The 27,320-nt window shown below is 36.2% G+C and overlaps 1 protein-coding gene across 16 annotated transcripts in view; it reads left to right on the forward strand.

The window, feature by feature from the left end:
• Window positions 1-27,320, forward strand: part of PAPOLA (poly(A) polymerase alpha) — a 57,397-nt gene that overhangs the window by 2,006 nt on the left and 28,071 nt on the right. For 6 of the 16 annotated variants that reach the window (XM_029236775.1, XM_029236776.1, XM_029236780.1 and 3 more), the window contains exons 2-10: window positions 12,678-12,851; window positions 13,366-13,432; window positions 17,817-17,898; window positions 19,545-19,654; window positions 20,111-20,164; window positions 23,779-23,890; window positions 24,595-24,684; window positions 24,775-24,913; window positions 26,418-26,490. In XM_029236775.1, coding sequence (XP_029092608.1) covers window positions 12,678-12,851; window positions 13,366-13,432; window positions 17,817-17,898; window positions 19,545-19,654; window positions 20,111-20,164; window positions 23,779-23,890; window positions 24,595-24,684; window positions 24,775-24,913; window positions 26,418-26,490 — 901 coding nt within the window. Of the gene's footprint in view, window positions 1-4,865; window positions 4,994-8,662; window positions 8,719-12,665; window positions 12,852-13,365; window positions 13,433-17,816; window positions 17,899-19,544; window positions 19,655-20,110; window positions 20,165-23,778; window positions 23,891-24,594; window positions 24,685-24,774; window positions 24,914-26,417; window positions 26,491-27,320 lie in introns of those variants that run through there. The other 10 variants (XM_029236773.1, XM_029236777.1, XM_029236782.1 and 7 more) reach the window with 5 other exon arrangements.

The following is a 27,320-nucleotide window of genomic DNA, read 5'->3' on the forward strand; positions in this document are numbered from 1 at the left end:
TGCTTCACATTCTTTGGAAGTTAGTGCAGATGTTTAAAATGGAAGACAAAGTGAAGGCAGCAGATTCTCACACACGGATATTGTCTTTCTAGTGTGTTTCTTGAAGTGTGAACAATATGGCCAGTTTTTCATTAGCTTTTCTCTTATTGTTAACCCTATGTGTACTATAGTCCTTTTAAAGTAAACTAAAAGACCATAGACTGCCTAGTTAAGTAGGCCTTTTTTCTCATTAGTTTGCTTTCTTTGTTTTTCATGTTCTGGTGTCATTAATTTTATTTCTTTGATGTTTTGAATTGTGATTTCCAGACTGTACTGTGTTTGACTTCCACCTTCCTGTTTGGTGTGGCTGTTAAGCCTTTGTGTGTGGGTGGGGGGGTTAAGGTATAGGTAAATTGTCAGAATGGATGAAATCAAAACAGATTACTGAGTTACGTCGTTAGAAAACATTGTGAGCAGGTCTCCATATATTGTCCAAAAGCATATGTAATTGCATATATAGTTTTGAAAAGCTGGTATGGTTTAAGAGCCATGGTGATTAAGCTTCCAAAATTTTGGTAGTCTTAGGATCCCTTAATACCAGATTTCTCATGGTGGTACTATTCACATTTTAGGCTGATAATTCTGTCCTGTGTATTGCAGGGTGTTTAACAGCATGCCTGACTTCTACGTACTAGATTGTGGGAGTCCCACCCCCCATGTCCTGGTAATGACAACCAAAAATGTGTCCAGATATTGCCAGATGTACCTTGGGGGCCAACATCTTGTTGAGAACTACTGCATTAATACAGCGTATAAGACCTGTATGAGAACTATATTCCAGTTTCTGCCTTACTCTGTGCTGGTCAGATCATTATTTGCATCAGCTCAGTTCTAGCTATCACACTGGTAATAAAAAAGACTTTAAGGGGAGTAAACATTATCAGTGACTTAGCATTCATGGCACATTTGTAGAATGTTATTGGAAGAGATATTTAGCAAGACTTGGGGGAGACAATAGCTTTTCTTCCATATTTTTGGGGTTGTCACAAAAAAAGAGGGAATTGGAGTAGTTTCATGTAGTGATAAGAGGTAGAACTGAGACGTTTTGATGGGTAGTAATATCGTGTAGCAGTGGTTCTCAGAGTGTGATTTGTAGAAGCCTGGATGTTGGGGGTCCTTGAGATCCTTTTAGGGAGTACATAAAATCCAAACTTTTCATAATATTGAGATGTTACGTCTTTTTAGTCTGTTGACATTTGCACCAGTGGTGCAAAAGCAGTGGTGGGTAATGATGCTTTAGGAAGAATCAAGGCAGAGGCACTGTATTCTACTAGTTGTCATTGTATTACTTCACTACACACATGCACACAAACACACACAGTTTGAAAAAAAAGTCCTTGATGAAGCAGTAAAAAATGTTAATTTTATTAAGTCTTGACCCTTGAGTTCTTTGAGTATGTTGTGATAAAATGGGAAGTACACTTAAAGCTGTATGCTAAGAAGTAGGATGGTTGTTTTGCGAAGAGCACATGTATGATTGATTTGTGAGCTAAGCTAGTGCTTTTCTCATTGAGCTCTGTTTTTACCTGAAAGAACAATTGATGAACTATGATGTTCATACTTGACTACTTAGCATTTACTTGAAAAATGGAGCCTGTCTCTTTAAGGAGAACAACTGACAGTGTTTGTGGCCAGTGATAAAATTTGAGCTTTCAAGCGAAAATTAGAATTTTAGAATGCTTGTTTCTGTCATTGTGAGCTTGACAGCCTCCCAGTAATTAAAAATGTTTCTGATTTGATCGATGGTGATATTAGTGAACTTTTTTTTGATTTTGTATAATAATGTGCCAACATTTGGAAGATATGCGTATCTTAAGTGAACCCACATTTTCCAAACCAACAATCATGATGTAATAAAATCATGCATGGGTAAAGGTACATTTAAAGTGCAAGGTGGACCAGTCGATTTTAATGCAAGAGTACAAAGGGTTTATTGCTGTAGTTTCTGCTTTCATACTGTAACTAGTCTCTAAGAAATTACCACTTGCGGCATTTTGGTGTAATATCAAAGAAGAATATCCAAAGTTATTTGAAAAGGCTATTAGAACACTGTTTTCTAGTTATAATGGTGTAATGCCAGGTTTTATTCCTGTGCATCTACCAAAACAACTTACCAAAAGGGATTGCATGCAGAAGCAGATATGGGAACCAGCTTCTTTTTTTTTTTTTTTTTTGCGGTACACGGGCCTCTCACTGTTGTGGCCTCTCCCGTTGCGGAGCACAGGCTCCGGACGCGCAGGCTCAGCGGCCATGGCTCACGGGCCCAGCCGTTCCGCGGCATGTGGGATCTTCCCGGACCAGGGCACGAACCCGCGTCCCCTGCATCGGCAGGCGGACTCTCAACCACTGCGCCACCAGGGAAGCCCGGGAACCAGCTATTTTTGATTAAGCCAGAGTTAGAGATCTGCAAAAATGTAAAATAGTGCTGTTCTTCTCACTAAGTTTTTTGTTTTGGAAACCAGTTATTTTTTAAAAAGTCATTTATGTTAACATGTAATGGATTTCTTGTTACTGTACAAAAATTTCCCTGTTGTAATTTCTAATGTAGTAAATAATGGCAGACATAATCCATATAAACAAAAGGTCATTGGAGTCCTCAATAAATTTTAAGAGTTGTGAAAGGGTCCTAAGACCCAAAAGTTCGAGAAACTGATGTGTAGTAACAACTGACAGCTGCCCCAAGCTGCGCTGTTTCCAGTGGTGGCGTCTGTGCAGCATCTCTGGTGGTTTTTGAATGGTCTGGAGGAATGGGCACACACATGATTTAAAGATATTTTTTGTTGTCAATGAAAAGCAATGTATTAGATAACCTTCGAAAGCTAACTTCTAACTGAGAGATTTTGATTCTCAGATTTTAAGATGTAGAGATTTTGTAATGAATTTCTTGTTGCTTAATAAAAGTTATGGTTTTGAAATGTGGTATTTTACTTTAAGCATGTTGTCGGTTCATGCTTTTTGATGGAGAAGTTGGGAGGGAAGATAATTGGATTTGAGTGAATTTGTAAGTCAGTTCCCACTCCCTGACACCCCCTCCCTCAACCCCCCAAAGCCTTCTGGCTTGAAAACATATAACTTTTGATTCATCAGAATATTCCATTTCTTGGTAACTAAGCTACTCCAAGTTAACATTACAATTAAATTTCACCTTGAGTTGCATCTAGGCAGGTTTATAAAAGCTACTCTCAGGCAAAATGAGGCCAGTTGGAGTCCCAGCTATTTTTCATTTTTGGTTGGTGGAAGAGGCATGTCTTTTATTTGGTATGTTCATCGTTCTGATTATTCAGCAGCTTTTAAATAAGTGTACAATCTGAGTCTATGATTCATAAAATAGCACCATTGCAGGAGATATTAGTTCTTGTAAAGTGAGGCTCAAAGTCGTCACTCCTCTAAGGTCTTAAGGGTGCTAAGTTATAGACTGCAGCCGAATTCAACTCTGGGTTCCATGTTTCATTCTCATTCTAGTACTGTGCCATTTACTGTGTATCTTGTTGAGAACTATGTTTCATCAGCTCAGTGGGAGTCTGTTTGTATGTCTTAAGTATACTTAATTTTCAAGATCAAGTTGTGTGGAAGATAGTTGGTTTTTAGTCGTTGGATTGCAGGTCTGCAGAATTTTATAGCATTCTCACTTGAAAATTTAAGGATTTGCAGAAGAAAAAAATGTAGGAGTTTACATTTGATATTTTTATTCCTCTTCTGTCACAGAATTGTCTCACATTTCTGTTCCCTCTATATTTCGTTCAGAAACCAGCTTCTTGCATTTTACAGTAGTCTTTATAGTTTTAAATAAGTTTTTATTTAAGAATAGTGTTCCTGTCATTTTGGTTATCAGAAACATCTAAATTGCATTTCCTCTTTATAATACTATGATTTAATATATTTTTGACTATTATTTTCTGATACATTTTTATACTTAGATTCTCTAGTTACATTTCTTTCATTTTCAAATTGTGCTTGACAAATACTGATGCAGGAATGCTGTGGTTTGGCTGTTTTTTGTTTTTTGTTTTTGCTTCTAGCCCCTCTTGGAGAGAGGGCAGAGGGACAGTTGGAAGTGCCCTTAGGAAGGAAGGAAAAATAACCTGGCCATTGTTACAATTCAGTAACAAGTACCCTTTCTCTGTATAATCAACCTTTTATTTCCAAAGTTTGGCGTTGGGATTCATCATAATTTATTCCCCTTGAGCGTAAACTATTGCTTCATCTATATTTGAGCCTCTGCTGCTGCTTACTAAACATTGGCTGGATGATCCACCTGGAATACTTATTTTAAGACTATAGTTAGGTTCTAACTATGTTTAGTACCAGTTACACAGGATGGCAGGTGAATTAGCCATCCTTAGAATAATGTCTTAGTGAGCAAATACGTTGTCTTGACTATATGCTTGACTTCTAAGCTACAGGTAAAATTTAAATATGTGTTAAACTTCTTGTGAAAGAGGAGATTGTATTATTTCTGCTAAGAATTAATATTTAATGTGTATTCAAATACTTTAGAGAGATCCCATATTCCTATTCTGTTCAATGTCCTTTTTTCCTGCTTAATTTGAATGGGCACATTACGTTTAAGGTTAAGGCCTTTAAACAGCAAATTACATACTGTGGTTTTTTAAAAAATATTTATTTTTTGGCTATGTTGGGTCTTAGTTGTGGCATGTGGGATCTTTTGTTGCTGTGCGCCGTCTCTTTGTTGCGGTACGCAGGCTTCTCTCTAGTTGTGGCGCGTGGGCTCTGTAGTTGTGGCGTGCGGGCTCAGTAGTTGCAGTGCATGGGCTCAGTAGTTGCTGAGCGTGGGCTTGGCTGCTCTGTGGCATGTGGGTTCTTAGTTCCCGGACCAGGGATTGAACCGGCATCCCCTGCATTGCAAGACGGATTCTTAACTACTGGACCACCTGGGATGTACCCATTAAGTGTTACTGTGATTTATCTGATTACTTCTAAAGAAGAATATCAAGTAAGTTAAGCTTTCAGTTTTAACTTCACTGACTAAAACTAGCAAGAAATGACAGTGTTTTCTGTTGGCTAGGATCTATATATATTGAGGCAATTGACCCTTTTAGTACTACGTGCCACCAATTCCATATGCCCAATGTGAGGAGGCAGAGATTCATCAGTAGCATGAGCTTTGTTTAAATTGGGAAGAAAGTCGTTAAATATTAACTATTTCAGAAAACACCATTGGTGATCTGTTGTCCTTTCCTTTGTGTGTTAGTCATCTGCAGAGACTGCTCCTTTCCCCTTCTCCAAGTCATTTAGAGTGCATACCTCATTAACCTTTTCCTTTGGTATATCCTTGATTCTTTGTTTCTGTAATGTTTATTTTAAGCTTTTACTTTGCACTGATCTGTTGTTTAAAGATCTGAATCCCAGACCAAATTTGAGATTGTCACTGAGGTTAGAGACTATTTTTGTATTCCTGATTTTAGCATTGTCTTTCATACATATTTAGGATCCTAGTTCAGTAAATTTCAGCCTAATAAAATACTTTCTGGGAAAAATAACTTAAATGAGGAAAAGGTGCTTTTAGGAAAATTGGATTGATGAAGTTTGATAGATAGCTTTGGTGCTTTACCAGTTTTCTAGAGCTGTAAATCATGATTTGCTTTGTATTTAATTTTCTAATCACAAAGTGTTACACTGAAAAATCCATTTTAAGGTTTTTCAGTTCTTTAAAATAACATTTTGATTAGCATAAACTACAAAGCTAATAATCAAAAAGCTAATTATTGATTTAAATTGAACATTTGTTTGCTGTCCCTTGCTGTTGGGGAATGATTTTAGGGGGTGGTTTTAGCCTCTTTACTATCACAAGCTTAATGGTGAATAGTAGAATTAGATGATTTTCAACTTTTGTATGACTTCATTAATATTTATCTTTAAAAGTACTTTAACAAATGGAAACAAAATCCTAGAAGATGGAATTCTTCCAACAATCAGTTTTGCTTCGTGTGTTCCTATGCATGTATAGACATAATACACAAATAACTTTTAAAGGTACAAGACTGTATGTTGTGAAAGATGTATAGAGGCTTGTGATTATAGTCAGATGCCTGAGATCATATCCTGTCCCAGTGAATAGAGTCGTTGGAATAGTCAGGAATAATGTAAAGTGCTTGCCACACTAACTGGAATATGTTGAGGTTTCAGTAAATATTAGCTATTATCATAATTATATTCTACAACTTCTTTCACCTGACATATTGTGGGCATGTTTCCATGCTACTACATGGGATAACCACCTCATTCTTTTTATGTAGCATAGTATTAAGTTGTAAGAATGTACTGTAATTCGCCAGTCCTATATCATATTAATGGATATTTAGGTGGTTTCCAGTTTGTTGGTGCATTGTATACAGTGCTCCAGTGAACAACCTTGGGTATCTTTTGTATTATTCCTATAAGAAGGGTCAAATTCCAGAATCTGTAGGGTCAAGAGAGGTATTTATTTACAAATACCAAGCATGCTCCCCCTATAAAGTATAATGCTGGGGTAGACATTGTTCATTTCAAGCTTATTGTTGCTGAACAGGATTTTGGGCCCGTATTTGGCCTGTCTTCTAAGCCATTGTATTCGTACCCCAGGAGCAGTAGAAATTTGTGCTTTAATGTACACATTTAACATACTAAAAATGTGTTGTAAATTAAAGAGGATATGTCTTCCAACATCAGGACCTTCAGTTTGAGTCTTTGTGTCCTAGTATTTCTGTAAGATTGCTAGAGATGAAGTTGCTAGACATAAGCTTTAAAAAAAATTTGATGAATATTGCCAGATTGCTTTTTAAAATGATATACCATGTTCACATCCTTTGTGATGGCTAAGAGTGCTCATTTTCTTACACCATTGCCAACGTTGGAGGTTTATAATAAGTCTTTCATTTTTCACCATATGTATATCAGCTTTGTTTTTCTCCAGTCTGACAGAAAAAGTGATCGTCTTAATGTGCTTCCTTGATTTGCAGTGAAACTTTTAAAAGTTGATTTAAGAACATATTAAGAATACAGGTTTCCCTCCCTATCCAAAAGTAGAAAGGTCCTGTGAAAGCTTTTGTAAGCCAAAACGGCATAAAATGAAGAAGCAACTACCTTATACACATCTTGCTAACAGATGCATAGAATAAATTGAGATAAAGCATTGCTGCTCACAGACACAGTTCCAGGCTATGGTAGTTTGATGCTGAATATACGTATATCCTGGGGAAGAAGCTTGTTAGTGTCGCTCTTGCTACTCAGGGCGCACGCTGCCTCTGAAACCGCTTGCAAAACAAACGAAGAGTGCTTTTGCTTTTTGACTTTTTTTCGTAAAAGTGAAAGTCCTCTTTGGATTTCATTCACTTAGTGAAAACAGGTACTAATATAGGTCTTTCATTTGAGTATTCCTTAACTTTCCTCACTGACTTGAAGTGGTCGTCAATATGATACATCCAAAGATTGATCATACTTCGACTATTTGAATATAGGGCTACTAAGCTATAGTTTACAAATCATAGGAACTTGCACTATTTGAGTTAGCTTTATAGTTACTGTAATCAAAGTGGTTCTTGATATTTCAGAGCACATGTATTGGTTAAATTGGATGCCTAAACTTTTGAAACAAGTATCTGGCCAAAATAAGCAGCCTACAGTCATATGCCAGTTTCACAAAAATGTTGCCATTTCTGAGTACCAAAATATTTATACTAATTAGAGTTAGGTCTTAGCCTAGCATGAGGAAAGGATGGACCTTTCTTTTGAGTATTGGTTTAAAAACTTTCTGTGTTTGGGAACTGGACTTTCATGTCATAAACATGTTATAGTATTTAAATTTCTAGTTTGCCGTCCAAAGTAGAGAAGAGAAATAATAAATTCTAAGGTAAATCCATAGAGTTACAACTTAACAAGAATCACATACCTAGTGGCAGAAGTGAAACCAGAGTGGTATAACTAGTAGAAGTGAAATCAGGCCTGCTTTGTCTCTTTTCAGATTGCTTCTGGGTTGAGAGCAGTTTTTGTGGACAGAGTTTTGAATGCCAGTACCAGAAGTCATGTGGGTTTTTAAGGAAGCTGTGTGTTAGGAAGGTAACACTTGGTAGCAGTATGAATGGTAGTCTGGCATAGCAGGGGAGTAGAAAGAGTGGGACCAAGATGCCAAGAGGCAGAACAAGTGTAGTTGGAATGGAATTGTTATATAGAATGTTGCTGAAATTAAAAATAATAAAAAAGGAAAGGTGGGTATATGTCCTGGGTAAGCTTTGCCTTGATGAAAATTATTTTAAATATTATAAAGAAAATGCCTTATGTTCTAAGAGAGAGAAGAATTCTGAAAATATTTAGTATTGTGCCCTCTTCGTTTCTCCCTCCTTACTCCCAAAAAAGTGGGGTGGGGGGAGGAGTGTTTGGCTGTCTTTTGTAATTTTGGAGGGGGGCAAGATTTGTATATGTACTGTATGTGTAGGTATTTACATCTTGCTCTGACCCAGAAAGGACTGAGACTTTTAAGAATGCTTTAGTCGCATTTTAAAACTACCACGGTGTTTGCATTAAAGGTGGATGACAAGGGAGAATCAGGATAGAGATATAAAACAGCAAGAAATTAGGGTACTAAAACAGTTCTTACAGAAGTACAGTGATTTTTGGATTTTTGTAGAGAACTTGCTGGATGGCCACCAGTTTTGCTCTAAGAATTCAGGCAGTAGCCTAAAGGTAAGTACAGATATGTTCATGAGATGAAAATGAGCCAGTTACTCAGGAAAAGCACAGCCTTTCTTGATATTTAAATTGAAAACCAGAAAGAAATTTCGGTGGATCACAAATACTGTGGCTCCGTATCTAGTTTTTTTTTCTCATTGTTTTATATAATTGTAGAAGTTATTTTTAAAATCATGTCTGAAGAAAACTAAATACTGGTAAAAATGTCTCTAGAAAGTGACGGACATGGGCAGGTGTCTCATGTGTTCAAAAATTTGAGGGAGAGCTTTGCATTCTTGGGATTGATAGCTAGCTGTCTGGTGTATAGTTCCAAGAGAAAGTCTGTAAAGCAGAGTCCTTCACATTACCTGATATTGGAGTGTGTGTATTTGTTTTGTTAGAAACAGAACAGCAACAGAAAGATCCTTAAATTGTTTTATCACTCTACTTAATTTCTAATATTAAAAATTAAATGGAAAATTTTGACTTCGTCCATTTAAAGCTCAATCATAGCTAATATTTCTACATTTTGGACATTCAGAAGCATCTGGCAGCCTAGAATTCCTAGTCTAGCCACTTAGAGTAAGATTAAGCCATTTCTATTGGAGACACAGGTATCTTGTACCTTTCAAAACATGTATTTGTTTCTTTCCTTTTATTTGGTTGTGATTTACTTTTATTTCTTTTCATATGTGTTCTTGAATTAGTATATGTTCTATATGTAATTTGTATTAGATATGTATACATACAGAGATATGTGATACATATGTTCTCTCTCTTTTTTTTTTTTTAGTTGCGGCAGGCGGGATCTTTCCTTGCAGCTCATGGGCTTCTCTGTAGTCGTGGCATGTGGGCTCATTAGTTGTGGCACGTGTGCTCAGTAGTTGCGGTGTGCAGGCTTAGTTGCCCTGAGGCATGTGGGATCTTAGTTCCCCCACCAGGGATCGAACTGGCGTCCCCTGCATTGCAAGACGGATTCTCAACCACTGGACCACCAGGAACGTCCCCCTATAATGTTCTGTTTTGAATTAGATGGGACAAGTAAATGTGGTTTTATATGATGTGACTACATTTTGAATAAACATTTACAATTGGAGTATGATTTGTTTCCCCATCAAAATGTTCATGTGGAAACTAATGTAGACATCAAATTTTTTTTTTCAAATTAAAGTAGACAAACTTGGTGTGAATTTAGAAATCTGAGTCTAGGACTTCCCTGGTGGCCAGTGCAGGGGACACGGGTTCGAGCCCTGGTCCGGGAAGACCCTACATGCCGTGGAGCAACTAAGCCCGTGCGCCACAACTACTGAGCCTGCGCTCTAGAGCCTGTGAGCCACAACTACTGAGCCCTTGTGCCACAACTGCTGAAGCCCGTGCGCCTAGAGCCTGTGCTCTGCAACAAGAGAAACCACTGCAATGAGAAGCCCGCGCACCACAACGAAGAGTAAACCCTGCTTACCGCAGCTAGAGAAAGCCCACACACAGCAACAAAGACCCAATGCAGCCAAAAATAAATAAATAAATTGATTTTTTAAAAAAAGAAAGAAATCTGAGTCTATATCCAATATTCTGGTAATACAGTTGAAGTAGACAAGGATCTTTCCAAGCATTGATTTTTGTATGACAATGAAGAACCTGAATATTTGAGAAAGAAAAAATGGGAATCTGCAAGAAAGCTTAACCCCACAGAGAATGGGCAGTCATTTTGGTGATCATCCAAACTCAACTGGTAATGAATGTAGCCCCTTCAGAAAGGAAAAGAATGCAGATGTTTGCTCAAAACAAAACAATCCAATAGAGGTTTATTATTTTAAGGTAGGAAAACATGAATTCAATTTACATTTGACTTGAAAGCTCTCCTTGCATGAACCAAGTCTAGCTAGAAAGGATTTTACACTTGTTTTCATATCTGGCTCTACTTATGTTAAAATCATTTATAAAAAGTATTCATAATCCTGGGGTCATGAAGGGCTATAGTTTACTTGGAGAAACTCACATGAAGCAATGAACAATGCAAGAAAATATAATTATACTAAGATATGTGTTAAGTGTATTTTTTTAAACTTAATACATAATTTATCTGGAATCTATTAGAGCATGGTGTGAAGAAATGGTAGGCAGTTTTGAGGGCCACCTTTTTGGTGTCCGCTTTGTGGAACCTGATGATAACTATTTGTTGATTGATGAAAATATGTATTAACCAAGATATTATGAGTGCATTTACACTTAATGTTAATTTGTATATTTTAATCATGGGAGATGCTGCATAAATTTGAAAAATAGAACATTAAGATATTTAGTCTTTTGAGGATGCTTGGTGCTCATGTGGATCCACAGCTCTGAATTAACACCATAGCCTTATATAGCTGTGCAATTTAAAGTAGTAGGAGGAAGTGATGAGACGTAAGTTAATTGCTGTAAGAGATAATAAATCTGACTCATATTTATTCAGCAAATGTTACTATAAAATCTGAATTAAAATTGAGACAATGTATAACTAGTTTAGGAAGCATTGATTAAATGCTATACAGCCTAGTGACTAATTAGTAACAAACACTATGGGCTTCTGGCATTCTTAGGTTTTCTGTTGATATCAGAAGACAATATAAAACGTAGTCCTGCAGTCATAGTATAAACCAGAACCCAGGGATAGGTAGTAAATACATAATGGGACTTACCTGCCATGGGATTCTGGCATCTTATTGCTTTAGTAGATTATTGCACTTTAATTAAAAGTGTATATATATATATTTAGAACTTGAAAAAAAGTAGGGGTGTGTGTGTACAAATTATTTCTTAAGGAACAGAATTTGGGGCAAATAACTGATTCAGATGTTAGCTTCTTCCTTAGTCCTTACCTGGTTCTGTATGTTATTTGACCAGGTAGTTCTTAGTTAATAATTGTGCTGCTTATCTTTAGAGTCCCTGTCCATTGATATAAAAAGGGAGAAAAAGAAAACAAGAATTGGTTTCACCAAAAAATAATTGAGTCAGATTAATTTCCTAAAACCTTTCTTTAGAGCATGCCATACCTTTTCACCAGTTATATTAAAACCCTATTGGTTGTAAAAATCAGAAATTACTCTTAAAACAGGAAAACTTTTGACTAGTCATCGTTGAAGTGTAAACCTCTTACCAGAAATTCTGTAACAGGCTTAGTGTGACTACAGTTCCTCCCCTCCAAGTTATGTTTATGTTATTTGCCTCATTATCTAGAGTTTTATTCATTGCACGTCAGATGTGAAATTCCATTTGGGGAGTCTGTTTTATTGGTAAAATAGCGTTTTTATATATATCCTCATCTCTTCAGAAATAACAATTTAATAGACTTTGGCTTCTTTTCAAGAAGTAAGGAGTAAGTAAAATTTCTCAGAAGTCCACTATATCCTAGATTGCATTTTCTCTAGCAATTTATTTGATCTGGATTTTTTTTTTTTTTTTTTTTGGGTCTTTGTTGCTGCGTGTGGGTTTTCTCTAGTTGTGGCAAGCGGGGGCTACTCTTCGTTGCGGTGCGCAGGCTTCTCATTGCAGTGGCTTCTCTTGCTGCGGAGCACAGGCTCTAGGCATGTGGGCTTCAGTAGTTGTGGCGCACGGCCTTAATTGCTTCTCAGCATGTGGGATCTTCCCGGACCAGGGCTTGAACCTGTGTCCCCTGCGTTGGCAGGCGGATTCTTAACCACTTCGCCACCAGGGAATTCCCTGATCTGGATTCTTATTTATAGTTTATTTAGATATTTAGATAGTGACAAAGTTAAAATCCTTGGAGTGGGAGGAGAACTAATGTTTTCATCACTTAATTTTTGTGTTACTTTTTGTTTTAAAACGAACAAAATGTATTGAAAGTTTTTTGGGGTAAGGCAGGGAACCAACTATGTTTAGAAATGCATTTTACTAAAGCATTTTTTTCTAGTCATCTGATTAGTTTTAAATTGTAGAAATTTTTTGACAGTAATTTTATCCAGTTCTGTTTGCAGTCCAGTTACAACGCAGGGATCACAGCAAACACAGCCGCCACAGAAGCACTATGGCATTACCTCTCCCATCAGCTTAGCAGCCCCCAAGGAGACTGACTGCCTACTTACCCAGAAACTAATTGAGACTCTGAAGCCTTTTGGCGTTTTTGAAGAGGAAGAGGAACTGCAGCGCAGGTCAGTGTGTATATATCTTTCTTTTTTTGAATTTTATTTTATTTTATTTTTTTATACAGCAGGTTCTTATTAGTTATTCATTTTATACATATTAGTGTATACGTATATCTTTTTTTAAGTTACAATTTTTTATTAACATAATAAACTAGTTTTGAGGAACTCAGCAAGTCAGAATTATTCTCCCCAATATATGTCTGTTTCAAACAAGAGCGATACCTAGAAAAAACTTTTCGTCTATATAAAGTTCTATTCCCTTAATTTTGATTTGTGATACTTTTGATTAGTATAGTATTACAGCATTGTCAGGAGAAGGGGGAATGCCTTGCTAAGCTAGAGGAATGCCTCACCCAGTGTAACAGTGCCTACATAGCTAATACTATAAACTTCCTTTCTGATAACTTAAAGACTGGTTAAAATTTAGGAAGCCACCTATTGAAAGCTTTTTCATTTTAATTAGTAGTGATCTAGAATAACAAACAACTTGATACTTGATTGATATTTGCTCTATCAACAGGATTTTAATTTTGGGAAAATTAAATAACCTGGTAAAAGAGTGGATACGAGAAATCAGTGAAATCAAGGTAAGGTGACTTAATTGTATAGGAAGTAATTTGCCAGCTGAACACAGCAGTTGTCTTATATAACTATTTGGAGTCTTGAATGCGGAATGTGTTTTAGACTGTTGACAGCAGAATTTGTATTTGGTATCTAGCTTTTTGGGGGGGTTTTTTTGGGCATACCGTGCAGCATGTGGGATCTTAGTCCCCCAGCCAGGGATCAAACTCGAGTCCTCTGCATTGGGCAGAGTCTTAACCACTGGACCGCCAGGAAGGTCCCGGTACCTAGCTATTTTGAAAGCAGGAAAAACTGAACTGAATTCAGTGATTTTATAAATACTTTTGGTTGTAACACTTCAAAGCTCAGTAATTACTTACACGCTTTACAGAAATAATGTTTCCCTCAAAAGGTGCTTTAAAAAATGTATTAAACACGGTTGTTACAGACAGATGAGTGTGCTTAATTTTGAGGCCAAGTAGTGAAATGTTTTTCATGTTATCAAGAAAAAAAATTGACTGGTTTTGAGTCTACCTTATATGCTGGACCACATTCACACACAGCACGAAATAAGTCAGGTTCTTTACAGATGGTATTTTGATAGATGCTGGATTGTGTCTGTGCCATATTTGTGCCCACTCTTTTAAGAACAATGTAACGTCATTTGGATAAATTGTGGTTTGACAATTGATTTCGATAAAACGTTTGCTTCACTTAGGAAAAAAAATGTATTAAACATGTTTATTAAGTATTTGAGAATCTTGTTACCTTTTAAGGAATTCTGCAACGATGAGCATTTTTTAGGCCTTCAGATGTTAGACTCAAACTGAATTATCTATTTAGTTTTTTATAATAACATTCTTTGAGCTTCTAATAACTTTTTAAAAGAAAATCATACAACTGTTGAGTCCATGAATAGGCTTCTGGTAAAGGAAATGTAGTTTTTTTTGAGTTTTATTTTATTTATTTTTTTATACAGCAGGTTCTTATTAGTTATGTATTTTATACTTATTAGTGTATATATGTCAATCCCAATCTCCCAATTCACCCCCACCCCAGCCACTTTCTCCCCTTGGTGTCCATATGTTTGTTCTCTGGAAATGTATTCGTCAAGTTGTGTTTAGAAGCCATTTTTTAAAAACTCTGTAAGTAGTGGTCATTTTTCCAGGGTAGTACAAAATGCGTATTTAGTCTATAATACAGCTGAAAAATTGATGGTAAGAGAACCAAAGGTAGAAGAAAACCTGAGAGAAGGTATCAGGGTAGGAGAAAACCAAAGGTAGAAGAAAACCTGAGAGAAGGTATCAAGGTAGAAGAAAAGTAAGTTAAAGTCTTCTGGCTTTAGTGAAATTTCTTAAAGCAGTGTATATATATTTCAAAGCAACTGATTAAAACTTCAGCAGCCAGAATATTCTAAACTGGGGACTCCATGTATACTACATGTTTGTCATTCATAGAATTTTGATAAAAATGATATTTTGAAAAGGATTTCTTTTTGAGCTGAGCAAAGGATGTCCAGGTTTAAGTATTTTTACTCATTTATTGAACTTAGTGATTCTTTAATCTTGCATAGGAAACACAGCTTTGTTTTTAATGGCTTTTTCTTAGACATTTAAGTTGAAAACTGTTATAAGGCCAGAACTTGGATTTATTTAATGTGAAACGAGTACTGTCTCACTGATAGTTTTGTTTCAGTAATTAAGTGCCTGGTTAGTTTCTTTAACCGGTAATTCTATTTTTAATAATTAATTAATTAATTGCCTGTGTTGGGTCTTCGTTGCTGCGTGTGGGTTTTCTGTAGTTGCGGCGAGCGGGGGCTTCTCTTCCTTGCGGTGCGTGGGCTTCTCATTGCGGTGGCTTCTCTTGTTGCGGAGCACGGGCTCTAGGTGTGCGGGCTTCAGCAGTTGTGGCTCGTGGACTCTAGAGCGCAGGCTCAGTAGTTGTGGTACACGGGCTTAGTTGCTCCGCGGCATGTGGAATCTTCCTGGACCAGGGCTCGAACCCGTGTCCCCTGCATTGGCAGGCGGATTCGTAACCTCTGCGCCACCAAGGAAGCCCTGTCTGGTAACTCTTGATACAGTTCTTCCTGCTGGTTTTCTTGAGGGTAAGAAAAATTATTTGGATTAATGAAATTAATGCTCATTCCTAATCAAATTTGTCAGTGTTCTTTTCTCTGTAGCCTAACTCTGTAGGTAGTAAATTGGTTAGAGAGTGGGACTTTAGGGGCTTTACAAGTTTGATCTTTTTTTTTTTTTGCGGTACGCGGGCCTCTCACTGCTGTGGCCTCTCCCGTTGCGGAGCAACAGGCTCCGGACGCGCAGGCTCAGCAGCCATGGCTCACGGGTCCAGCCGCTCCGCGGCATGCGGGATCCTCCCGGACTGGGGCACGAACCCGTGTCCCCTGAATCGGCAGGCGGACTCTCAACCACTGCGCCCCCAGGGAAGCCCTACAAGTTTGATCTTTCATATCTGTTTTCCTAGGGAGAATTTCTTCCTCAGCTGCTTGGTTTTAAGACCTGATACAGGATGTCTTGATGTTGACGCTATTGATATTTTGGGACCACGTATTTTTTTCATTTCTGCCCACGCCGCGCGGCTTGTGGGATCTTAAGTTCCCTGACCAGGGAATTGAACCCGCGTCCTCGGCAGTGAAAGTGTGGAGTCCTAACCACTGGACCACCAGGGAATTCCTCACATATTTCTTTTTCAGGGACTGTCCTGGAAGCTGTTAAGCAGCACTCTTCCAACTAGATGCACTGCCTGTCTGGTCTCCCCAGATGTGACAACCAAAAATATCTCCAGTTAAATCAGTAGCAAACCACTGATTTTTTTGGGGGTGGCATGTGGGATCTTAGTTCCCTGACCAGGGATTGAACCCGTGCCCCCTACAGTGGAAGCATGGAATCTTAACCACTGCACCACCAGGGAAGTCCCAAGAACCACTGATTTTTGATGTATAGTTACAATTAATTTATAATATTTTGGGGAAAATTTATATAAAATATGAATTTTATTTAAGTTGTTTGATTTGTTTGCCATCTAATATCCTGAGACTTAAAAAAGATTTGCAATTGAAAAGTTCTTCTGTGATGTTAATTAAGAAATCTTAATTTCTGGGTTACAACTGTAATAGCTATAAACATACTAATGTCTAATACAGTAGCCACCAGCCACACTTGGCTATTTCAGTTTAAATTAACTAAAATTAAACATTCGGCTCCTCAGCCACCCTAGCTACATTTCAAGTGGTAGTGAAATATAGCTAGTGCCTACTGTATTGGACAGTTCTCCTGGAGAGCGCTTATCCGAAAGATTTGTATTTTACTAGAGATGTCCACAGAACATCGTTCTCAGGTAGTTTTTTCCTATCTTCCTTTGTAGGCATATTTCTGTACACACCTTGCTGGCTTAACTTAAATAACCAAGCCAACTGTACAAGTGGTTTTTAAAATATCTAAACATAGGAAGAGATGGTGGTGTCTCCTTTTAAAAAATGTAATACTACACATTTAGATTGCCTGTTTTCTATAAGTGATGATTAAGTGTGCCCTTAAAAAACAAGGGAATCCCCTGAGCCTTTTACAATTTATTTTTAGGGTTGTTGGAATATGAAGTAACAATTTATGTCACTTTGGGAGGGTGGTGGGGAAGAGTGGTCTCTTTTATGTTCTGCTACTGAGTAAGACTTTACTGAGGAATTAGAAAGTAAAGAGAGACATTGATCTAGCACACATTAAGATTTGGTGGTTTTTTTTGTGGACAGACATTATCCTTACCACCAAGCGTGGTTAAACGTATTCTCCATAGTCCTTTATAGTCATACCAGGGTCAGAAAGATGATTTTTAAGTGCTTTCCTTTCTCCTCATTCCTGGTGTTTTTACTCTAAGAAATCATCAATAAGTTTAGTTCTGCTCAAAATCATCCCACTAAAGCCTACTAAACTACTAAATGTAGCCTTATTGGCCTTAAAGTCACTTTTGATACAGTAAAATTATAGTCTAATGTACTGCGACATATTTGGTATAATCACTGAATACAATCTTTTAAGCAATCAATGTTTTTGTTATATTCTAACATTCATGATTTATGCAGCACCTTATCATGAATAAAATTTCTGATTCTAACATTGCTTCTGTGGAATCACATGATCTCCTCTACCACAGTCTTTGTAGCAGTTTCCAAAAATGTGGCAAAATTCTAACACTAATTGAAAGTTGAAAATTGCTTAAATTTCAAGTTAGGTTGATCTGTGAAGGCCTGGTATTTTGTAGGGCTTATAGTTTGTTTACCCTCTATATAAATTTGCATAGAAATCTTACTTGGTTTTTGTTTTTTTTTAAATGTGTTATTTGAAATAGTTACCTTTGTGCTCCACTGGCAAAATAACTATTTTTTGTTTGCTTCAACAGAATCTTCCACAATCTGTAATTGAAAATGTTGGTGGAAAAATATTTACATTTGGATCTTATAGATTAGGAGTACATACAAAAGGTAAATATTGTTTATATTGTTTTAATTATCTTGAGAAGGAATACTTCTTTAATTTTTTAAATATTATAATGACACATCCATCTCAGTTGCTTGCAGTGTATTATACAGCTTAGGTTTGCATGGAAGAGATGACTTCAGGGAGCTTAAATTTGGTAAAAGAAGAAAGATATAAAATGATACCTTTCATACCTGTGCCCTCCAATGCAGTATTAAGTAAAATAAAAAATTCAGTTTCTCAGTAGTAGTAGCCACATTTTCATTGTTAAATAATCACATATGGTTAGTGGCTACCGTACTGGAAAGTGCGCATGAAGTACACTTTTCCCCTTGGGGAGTTATTTTGGACAGTGCTGCTCTGTATATCATTTCCTCTACCTGAAGAATGTCAGAAGAAAATGATGTTAAAATAATGATATCTTTTTCTGGAAATCAGAAGAAAAATGAAGTAAAGCTTGAAAAAAATCTGTATTATAGTCGTGAAATATAGTTAAGGAAAAAACAAACCAAAAAAAATGTGTATCTGCAACACAGTAACAATCACTAATAATACTTTCTTAGTTACATTTGTAGTTTTTTTCCCCTGTGTAAATAAATATACAATAAGAATGTTATCATGGCAGAGAATATTATTGAACTCTTTTTTTTTTTTTTTACTGTGCATAGTTAGTAATCTTTTGGTCTTCATAATCTTATTTATTCTTATGTAACAAATAGAGGAGTCTGAGACTTAAAAAGGCAATACAGCTTGAACAGTTGCTCCCAGCCATCTCCTGGCAGAGCTAGGATTCTAACTCTGGCAGTCTGAGGCTGTACTCTTCAACCATTAGCCACTAGCCTCTGTTAAAAGTATCTGCCAGTCTCTGGTTCTCTCTGTTGTGGCATTATTCCTTCTCCCCATCTCCCACTACTGTGTGCTGGAAGTAGTACATTTGCTTTTGATGTGTCCTGTGAACTGTATGCCCTTCTCCCCCTTCATGAATATGCCAGATAAACAGCCTTCAGAGTTAGTGCCTCAGGTATTGAGTCTTTTAGGAAAATGATTATGTTGACCAGATTCCATATTGATCTCTTCTTTTTATGATCCCAGTTATTGATTTTAATCATCTTTTTTGTGCTCTCCTATGTACTCAGTGCTGGCCTCCTATCAAGCACTAAATTAATAACAGCTGTTCTTACCATGGTCTGCCTCTTTGGATTCTTGCCATTGGTCCTTCTTGAAGTGCATAGGTCCCATTTAGGTGCAGGTAGGAGCCTGGAAGCACCAGTCACAATGTATAGATGATAACTGTATTTTTTTGTTTCACTAATGAACATGGCTATGACTAAGGACACCAAGAGGTTGGGTGTATTCTTGCATAATTGCCTCTCTTACCATAAGAGTTCCTATCTGAGTCACCTTTCTTTGACTCCTAGTTCACCTGGGCCACTACAAATAGAAGATGCTGCAGGAAAAAATATATCCCATTGATTAGGGTCATGTTTTTCTTATACTGACAGGTAATTTTTTTTTTAAGGTGAGGGGTGCATTTAGAGGCTCATCAGTGTAACATTAACAGGTTTTCAACATCAAATACTGCCATGATAAGATGCAAAATAATTTTCTTGTAATGGTAACTAGTGGTTGATGGGCTTAATTTTTTTTTTAGGTGCCGATATTGATGCGTTGTGTGTTGCACCAAGACATGTTGATCGAAGTGACTTTTTCACCTCGTTCTATGATAAGTTGAAATTACAGGAAGAAGTAAAAGATTTAAGAGTGCGTAAATGTTCAGAGTGAAAGGGGAGGAGTTATAAAAATCAGTTTAGTCAATTGAGTGAGTTTTATGGTATAGCCATTAATTTATTGAACTCTTGCAATTTGCCAGACCCTTTTAAGCTTAATGTGTATGCTTGCATTTTATTCTTTACAGCAGTCTAAAATCATAAATCTGTAATCTCATGTACAGAGTAGGAAATGAGGCAAACAAAGTAAATATTAAGCAACTTGGCCACCATCACATATCCGAGTGGCAGAGATCAAGAATTTGAACCTAGGCTTGTGCGACTTAGGATTCTCGAGTCTTAAACCTGTTTACTGAGAACCTAGTCTGTGTCAGGTGCTGTGGTAAATTATGTTTAAGCAATGTCAGTACTGCATTCATATAAGAGCACTAAAGCTAGTGTAGCCCTAAGGTATACTTTCAGAGACACTGATTTTTAAATTTTCCCACAGGCTGTTGAAGAGGCATTTGTACCAGTTATCAAACTGTGTTTTGATGGGATAGAGGTAAGGTTCAAATAGACAGTTCTTACTGTGTGTTATTTTGATAGGTGTAGGTTAAAAACTAGATTTATTTCAAAGGTTTATAATTGGTGAGTTGGTATGATATTAATACGAATGAAGTTTTTTTTGAAATGGAAGTGACAGCCTATTCTTTGTAGTCTCTTTTAAAAAAGAGCCTAGTGAAACCAGGAGTTAAAATATAGACAGAAATGTACTGACTGTGAAATGGCTGCTACAGAACAGCTTAATTGATAGTTTTTCCATATGCAGATTTTATATGCTTTTAGTCTCCTTAAGGTAATATAACTATATTTTTGCAAGTGGAACTTTGGCTTCATTTAAATTAAATATTTAAGAGTTGAGAGAAAATTGTGACCTGATGTCATGTATGCTGAAGTATTTTCTGATAGGGAAGGATATATGAGCTCAGATTCTTTTTTTTAAATTTATTTTATTTGTTTTTATTTTTGGCTGCTTTGGGTCTTCGTTGCTGCGCGCGGGCTTTCTCTAGTTGTGGCAAGCAGGGGCTACTCTTCGTTGCGGTGTGGTGGCTTCTCTTGTTGTGGAGCACGGGCTCCACATGCAGGCTTTAGTAGTTGTGGCATACAGGCTCAGTAGTTGGGGCATGCGCTCAGTAGTTGTGGCACACGGACTTAGTTGCTCTGCGGCATGTGGCATCTTCCCGGACGAGGGGCTTGAACCCGTGTCCCCTGCATTGGCAGGTGGATTCTTTTTTTTGGCAGGTGGATTCTTAACCACCATGCCACCACCAGGGAAGCTCTGAGTTCAGGTTCTTGAGATGATGTGCAGTTCTCTTTGATGTTTTCAATGTGTGTAATGAAAGTAGTTGTAACAAAGCTGACCCTGAAGCAACTTTAGTTATTTATGTTACTTCTGCCATACATAATGGTGCTGGAAAGTCACTCATAGTAATAATGACGGTTATAAAATTTCAGAAATGGAAGAATAATACTTCTTTGTTCTGCAAAAAAAGTGGTTTCTATAATTGTTGCATAAGGTGCCCAACTCTATCTTCTGTGAAATATGAGTAATCTTAATAAGTAGACATAAGATGTTAAATTTAGTAAAGGATTATCAAGTTCAGGCAGCTTTGATTTATTGTCAGTGTTTAAATAAATATAAAACTACCATAATGTAGGTGATGCCTTTTTTCCCCAAAAAGAACATTAACCAACAAAGGGGAGATTTTTTGGGGTGGAGAACCAACTCAATTGTGTAAACTTTTCAGGATGGAGATAAAAGTCAAATGGTTACTAGAAATATTTAATGTGCTTGTTATTACTGAGTTGCTTTTTGAGTTACCTGGGTTTTTTGTTTTTTTTTTTCTGTGAGCATATAGTCTTTATTTCTGTCTAAATTAGGGGCAGTGCTGGATTTTGGAATGTGTATCATTGGAAAATTTAGGCTATACCACAGGTACTTATTTGTGTAAATGTACAATCTTTTCCTGTCTTGTAGGTGCATGTTTAAATGATTTTTCACAGCAAGCTCTTAAAATACAGATTTTTTAAAACATCTTTATTGGAGTATAATTGCTTTACAATGGTGTGTTTCTGCTGTATAACAAAGTGAGTCAGCTATACATATACATATATCCCCCTATCTCCTCCCTCTTGTGTCTCCCTCCCACCCTCCCTATCCCACCCCTCTAGGTGGTCACAAAGCACCCAGTTGATCTCCCTGTGCTATGCGGCTCCTTCCCACTAGATATCTGTTTTACATTTGGTAATGTATATATGTCCATGCCACTCTCTCACTTCTTCTCAGGTTACCCTTCCCCCTCCAGGTATCCTCAGGTTCATTCTCTACGTCTGTGTCTTTGTTCCTGTCCTGCCCCTAAGTTCTTCAGAACCTTTTTTTTCCCATATATATGTGTTAGCGTACAGTGTTTTTCTCTTTCTGACTTACTTCACTCTGTATGACAGACTCTAGGTCCATCCGCCTCGCTACAAATAACTCAATTTCATTTCTTTTTATGGCTGAGTAATATTCCATTGTACATATGTGCCACATCTTCTTTATCCATTCATCCGTTGATGGACACTTAGGTTGCTTCCATGTCCTGGCTGTTGTGAATAGTGCTGCAGTGAACATTGTGGTACATGACTCTTTTTGAATTATGGTTTTCTCAGGGTATATGCCCAGTAGTGGGATTGCTGGGTCGTATGGTAGTTCTATTTTTAGTTTTTTAAGGAACCTCCATACTGTTCTCCATAGTGGCTGTATCAGTTTACATTCCCACCAACAGTGCAAGAGGGTTCCCTTTTCTCCACACCCTCTCCAGCATTTATTGTTTGTAGATTTGTTGATGATGGCCATTCTGACCAGTGTGAGGTGATACCTCATTGTAGTTTTGATTTCCCTTTTTCTAATGATTAGTGATCTGTATATCTTCTTTGGAGAAATGTCTGTTTAGGTCTTCTGCCCATTTTTGGATTGGGTTGTTTGTTTTTTTGATATTGAGCTGCATGAGCTGCTTGTATATTTTGGAGATTAATCCTTTGTCAGTTGCTTCATTTGCAAATATTTTCTCCCATTCTGAGGGTTGTCTTTTCCTCTTGTTTATGGTTTCCTTTGCTGTGCAAAAAAGCCTTTAAGTCTCATTAGGTCCCATTTGTTTATTTTTGTTTTTGTTTCCATTGCTTTAGGAGGTGGGTCAGAAAGGACCTTGCTGTGATTTATGTCATAGAGTGTTCTGCCTATGTTTTCCTCTAAGAGTTTGATAGTGTCTGGCCTTACATTTAGGTCTTTAATCCCTTTTGAGTTTATTTTTGTGTATGGTGTTAGGGAGTGTTCTAATTTCATTCTTTTACATGTAGCTGTACAGTTTTTTTGATATTGAGCTGCATGAGCTGCTTGTATATTTTATTTATATTTTATTAATCCTTTGTCAGTTGCTTCGTTTGCAAATATAAAATACTGATTTTTAAAGTGATCTTATAAAAGGCTTGTTTCTCTAGCAGCATTCAAAGGTTGGAACCATGAAATCAGACCCTCAGGAATAATTACCGAATCTGTGCCAAATTTCTTTTGCCCCCAACCTTTCCTTGAAAAAAAGGAAAAAAACAATTTTGTCAGTTGCATTCTATGAGTCTTCAAAATTAGCCAGTTTTTGTTTTGTTTCTATTTAGTCAAAACTAAGTTGGAGAAACAGACTGGAATATTATAGATACATAAGTTCTTAAATGTAAGAAGTTCCCTTTTTACTGACAGGTATATTTGGGCTACATATAACCATATTGGCCTTATATTTGAGCACCTTTTAGGATATAATTCACAGTTCATATAGGTGGAGAACGAAGCAGTTAGTTTTAAGTAATCCAGTATATCTGCATTTAGCAAACTTAGTATATTAAACTTAGTATGATTAAAATGACAAGTAGCTATTTATACAAGTTCTGTTTATTTAGTATTACCATGTTTTAACATCTGGTTAAAATACCTGTGGTAAGAATTTTGTTTGAACTTTTGGAGGTGTTGTCATGTTAACAGCTGATGAGAAGATCCTGGTCTTAAGGAGTTAATAGTGTTTTCTTTTTTAAAGAAATGCCTTAAAAATAGGCAGACATGGAATGTTTTGTTTGTTTTTGTTTTAGATTGATATTTTGTTTGCAAGATTAGCACTGCAGACTATTCCAGAAGACTTGGACTTAAGAGATGACAGTCTGCTTAAAAATTTAGATATAAGATGCATAAGAAGTCTTAACGGTATGTAAAAACCTACTTCCTTTTGCATAGTAGCAGTTTTGGTCAAATATGAAATAATTTTTAACTCAAGTTTCATAATGAAGCTTTTAATGGCCATATTGTTTATCCATAGTGAGTCAAATAAAATGAACTTTTTGCTTAATAGTTAGACTACAGTGGAGCATTTAGTAATTTGTTAAATCATTGGTATCTTGCATTATTATTTCTTTTCTTCCTGGGATGTTTAAATACTGTCTGTCGTTTGTACTCTATTGCTAGTGGCTCAGGTTTCACCTTGTAACTCTATTAATTTTGATCCTGATAACCTTTGTAACATTTTCAACTGTTGTGCTTTTAAAAGGGTTACATTTGAACACTTATTTTAGCATTGTTTTGTTAATATGCTCTTGAAGAACAATTCCTGGAAACTTAAATGGATCAAGCCCTATTCACCATCTCTGAACTGGAGCACATTTTAATTATGGGTTGAAAGTTTTTGAAATAAAGCAGATTACAGTTCAGATTATTTGGTTTTAGGGTAGTGTTTGTGATAGAAGGTAAAAGTTTTATATTTTTTATTTGCCTCTTTATTAACATTACTGATTTTACAAAGTAAATTTTTATATAATTTGACCTTAGTCTCAGAAAATTTAAAAGAAATATTATCATTAACCCTTTGATAATTTAATGTTCTGTTTTTTTTTTTCTTTACTCCTGTTAATCAGGTTGCAGGGTAACCGATGAAATTTTACATCTAGTACCAAACATTGACAACTTCAGGTTAACCCTGAGAGCTATCAAACTGTGGGCCAAACGTGAGTTCCGAATTTGTTGGCTAGCTTATTAAAAATGTTTAAGCTTTTGTTCAGCACTAACTTTTCTTTTTGCTTTTCCCTTATCAACAGGCCACAACATCTATTCCAATATATTAGGTTTCCTCGGTGGTGTTTCCTGGGCTATGCTAGTAGCAAGAACTTGCCAGCTTTATCCAAATGCAATAGCATCAACTCTTGTACATAAATTTTTCTTGGTATTTTCTAAATGGTATGTGTTTAGATTATATTAAAATAAAATTGATTGTAGACACTGAAGTTTAGTCTTATTTCTATGACATTTCTGCAGCTGGTCTCAGATTCAAATTTTAGTTCATGATGTAGCAGTATAGGTAGCCTTGGGGAGATCATGTTGTGTATAAAATGGCAAACCTAAATTCCATTCCTTTTCCCTAGCTTTCCCAGGATAGCAAGGCAGGTGCTGTTTGTACTTCCATGCGTAAACTTACTCTCTAAGTAAACTGAATTTTAGCTATAATGTCTGCTAAAATCCAATGAGTTGGTAGGTTGGGATATCAGTTACTTTGGATAAAGCTTTATATATACCACCTCTTTTAATTTACTCTTTGAATTCTTCTAGATCTATAGGCCATTAGTTTCCTGTGGTTGTTTTTTGCTTTCAGCTGCCCATTTATCTTTGGTAGAATGTTAAGGATGTAAATGTATATAAAGCTTTTAAGGATAACTGTAAGTGCTTGAAAAGCAATTGAGCATCCCTTTGAGATTAGTCATTAACCCAGGAGAGATTTTTTTTTAATGCTCTCCTTCATTTCAGCCTGGTCACATTTGTCAACCATTATTTCTTTTAAGTAATATAAAAGATTGCTATTTCACATTAGTTGCTTTGGCCCAGAAGGTTAGAGTTCTTGGTTTTTAATCAAATTGATCTGAAAGATTTGTCTTCCCTATTTGTGCCAACCTCTGTACCTCCTCCCTCTGAAAAAAGAGTTTTAGTTATTTTATAAAAATTAGAGTTATTGGAGACAATTTATAATTTAGAACTGTGCCACACTTTTCAATACACATTCTGTAATTATGGATTTGATAGCACTTAATTATATATAACCAGGTTTGATGAGAAAAATGTCAGAATTTCTCTTAATGCTACACATACATGGCAAATAATATATTTAAGAAGCTAACCTTGATACTAAAGATCGCAAATGTTTTCCAGTTTTTAATCTCTTCTATAAAGGACTGAAGTAGCTAACTCACAAAACATATCTTGAAAACAGTGTGTTCACATCATTACACATATTCACATTAATAACCTTTGTCATGAGATAGAGAAAAATTTTCCTAATCAATTTTTATAATTATTCATGCTCCTTTGCCTATAATGAATTAAAGACAGGATCTTTGTCTTTTCAAGGGAGATTTTATCCTGTTCAAGTTTGCGGTGAACACATCAGATGTCTCGGAATAGTACTTTTAAATTTGAATAGTGCTTTATCAGTTCTTCTCTGCGAGGCAGAGAAGATATTTGACTTCAGTCTGAGAAAACTACCAAATGGTTTAAGTTACTTTCATAGAGGAAATGTAATTCAAGTAGTCTAACGTCGACAGAAAGGAATAAAGGGAATAAAAGATTATATATACCAAGAGTGCAAAATGAATGAAGAAGGATCACATTCACAAATGCTGTATGTTTAACAAAATACGTGTAGATGGTAATATCCAATAGTCTTATCAAGTGCTACAATCTTTTTAAACAGGGAATGGCCAAATCCAGTCCTATTGAAACAGCCTGAAGAATGCAATCTTAATTTGCCTGTATGGGACCCAAGGGTTAGTGTATTATTTTTTCCCCTACAAATTCACCCTGTGCAATAACAAGTAAAAATCATCTGCGTAACCTTCAGGGAGACTTCCCATCCTGTTACGTTTGAGTGGACATGTTCGTACTACACTTTCTTTTTAATCTCAACTATAATTTTCCTCTGATGTGAGAAGCATAATTATGTACCCTGTAAACTACATTTAATTGTACATAGTTTATAATATCAAGATCACTAATTTTAATTTATTCTATATAGAACTACCTTGTAAGTCAAAGTTGTGTGGGCATTTGTGCTTAAAAGAAAAAATAAAAGGATACTAAAAATCCCTGTATTTTTTTTTGTTTGATCTAAATATTCTGTTAAAATTGGGTTATTGTAGGAAAACTGTTGCTTAATGTTTAACCGTGGCAGATAACTTCTAAGCAATATCACTTTAATTACTGTGATGTAATTGTAAAAATTGGTTTGGTTAATTCAGATTACAAAAGCATGGTTGGGCTGAAGAGGAGCTTCCATTCTGCTTCTTTGGAAGTTACGACCTTTACTGCTTACTCAGTTTAAATGTTTAACATGCACTTTATTAATTGATAAAATAAATTTAGGTTTGAATAAGGCTTTCTAGGTTTATAAAATTCTATTTTTCTACATTAATTTGCTATTTTATTACAACATCAAAAATTTTGTCAGTTTTAAGCTTTGTTAATGACATCAAGCTGTGAATTTTTAAGTTTTCCGAACCTCAAGACATTTAATTTTGGAGGGATGTGAATTTACAATTTCCTCTGTGGAAATATGCCACTTTTATCATTAGTATACAGATTAAAATTAATAGTTATT

This window comes from Monodon monoceros, unplaced genomic scaffold (genome assembly GCF_005190385.1).
Source record: "Monodon monoceros isolate NGI ecotype Baffin Bay Population unplaced genomic scaffold, NGI_Narwhal_1 Super_Scaffold_21, whole genome shotgun sequence".
NCBI classification, from domain to species: domain Eukaryota; kingdom Metazoa; phylum Chordata; class Mammalia; order Artiodactyla; family Monodontidae; genus Monodon; species Monodon monoceros.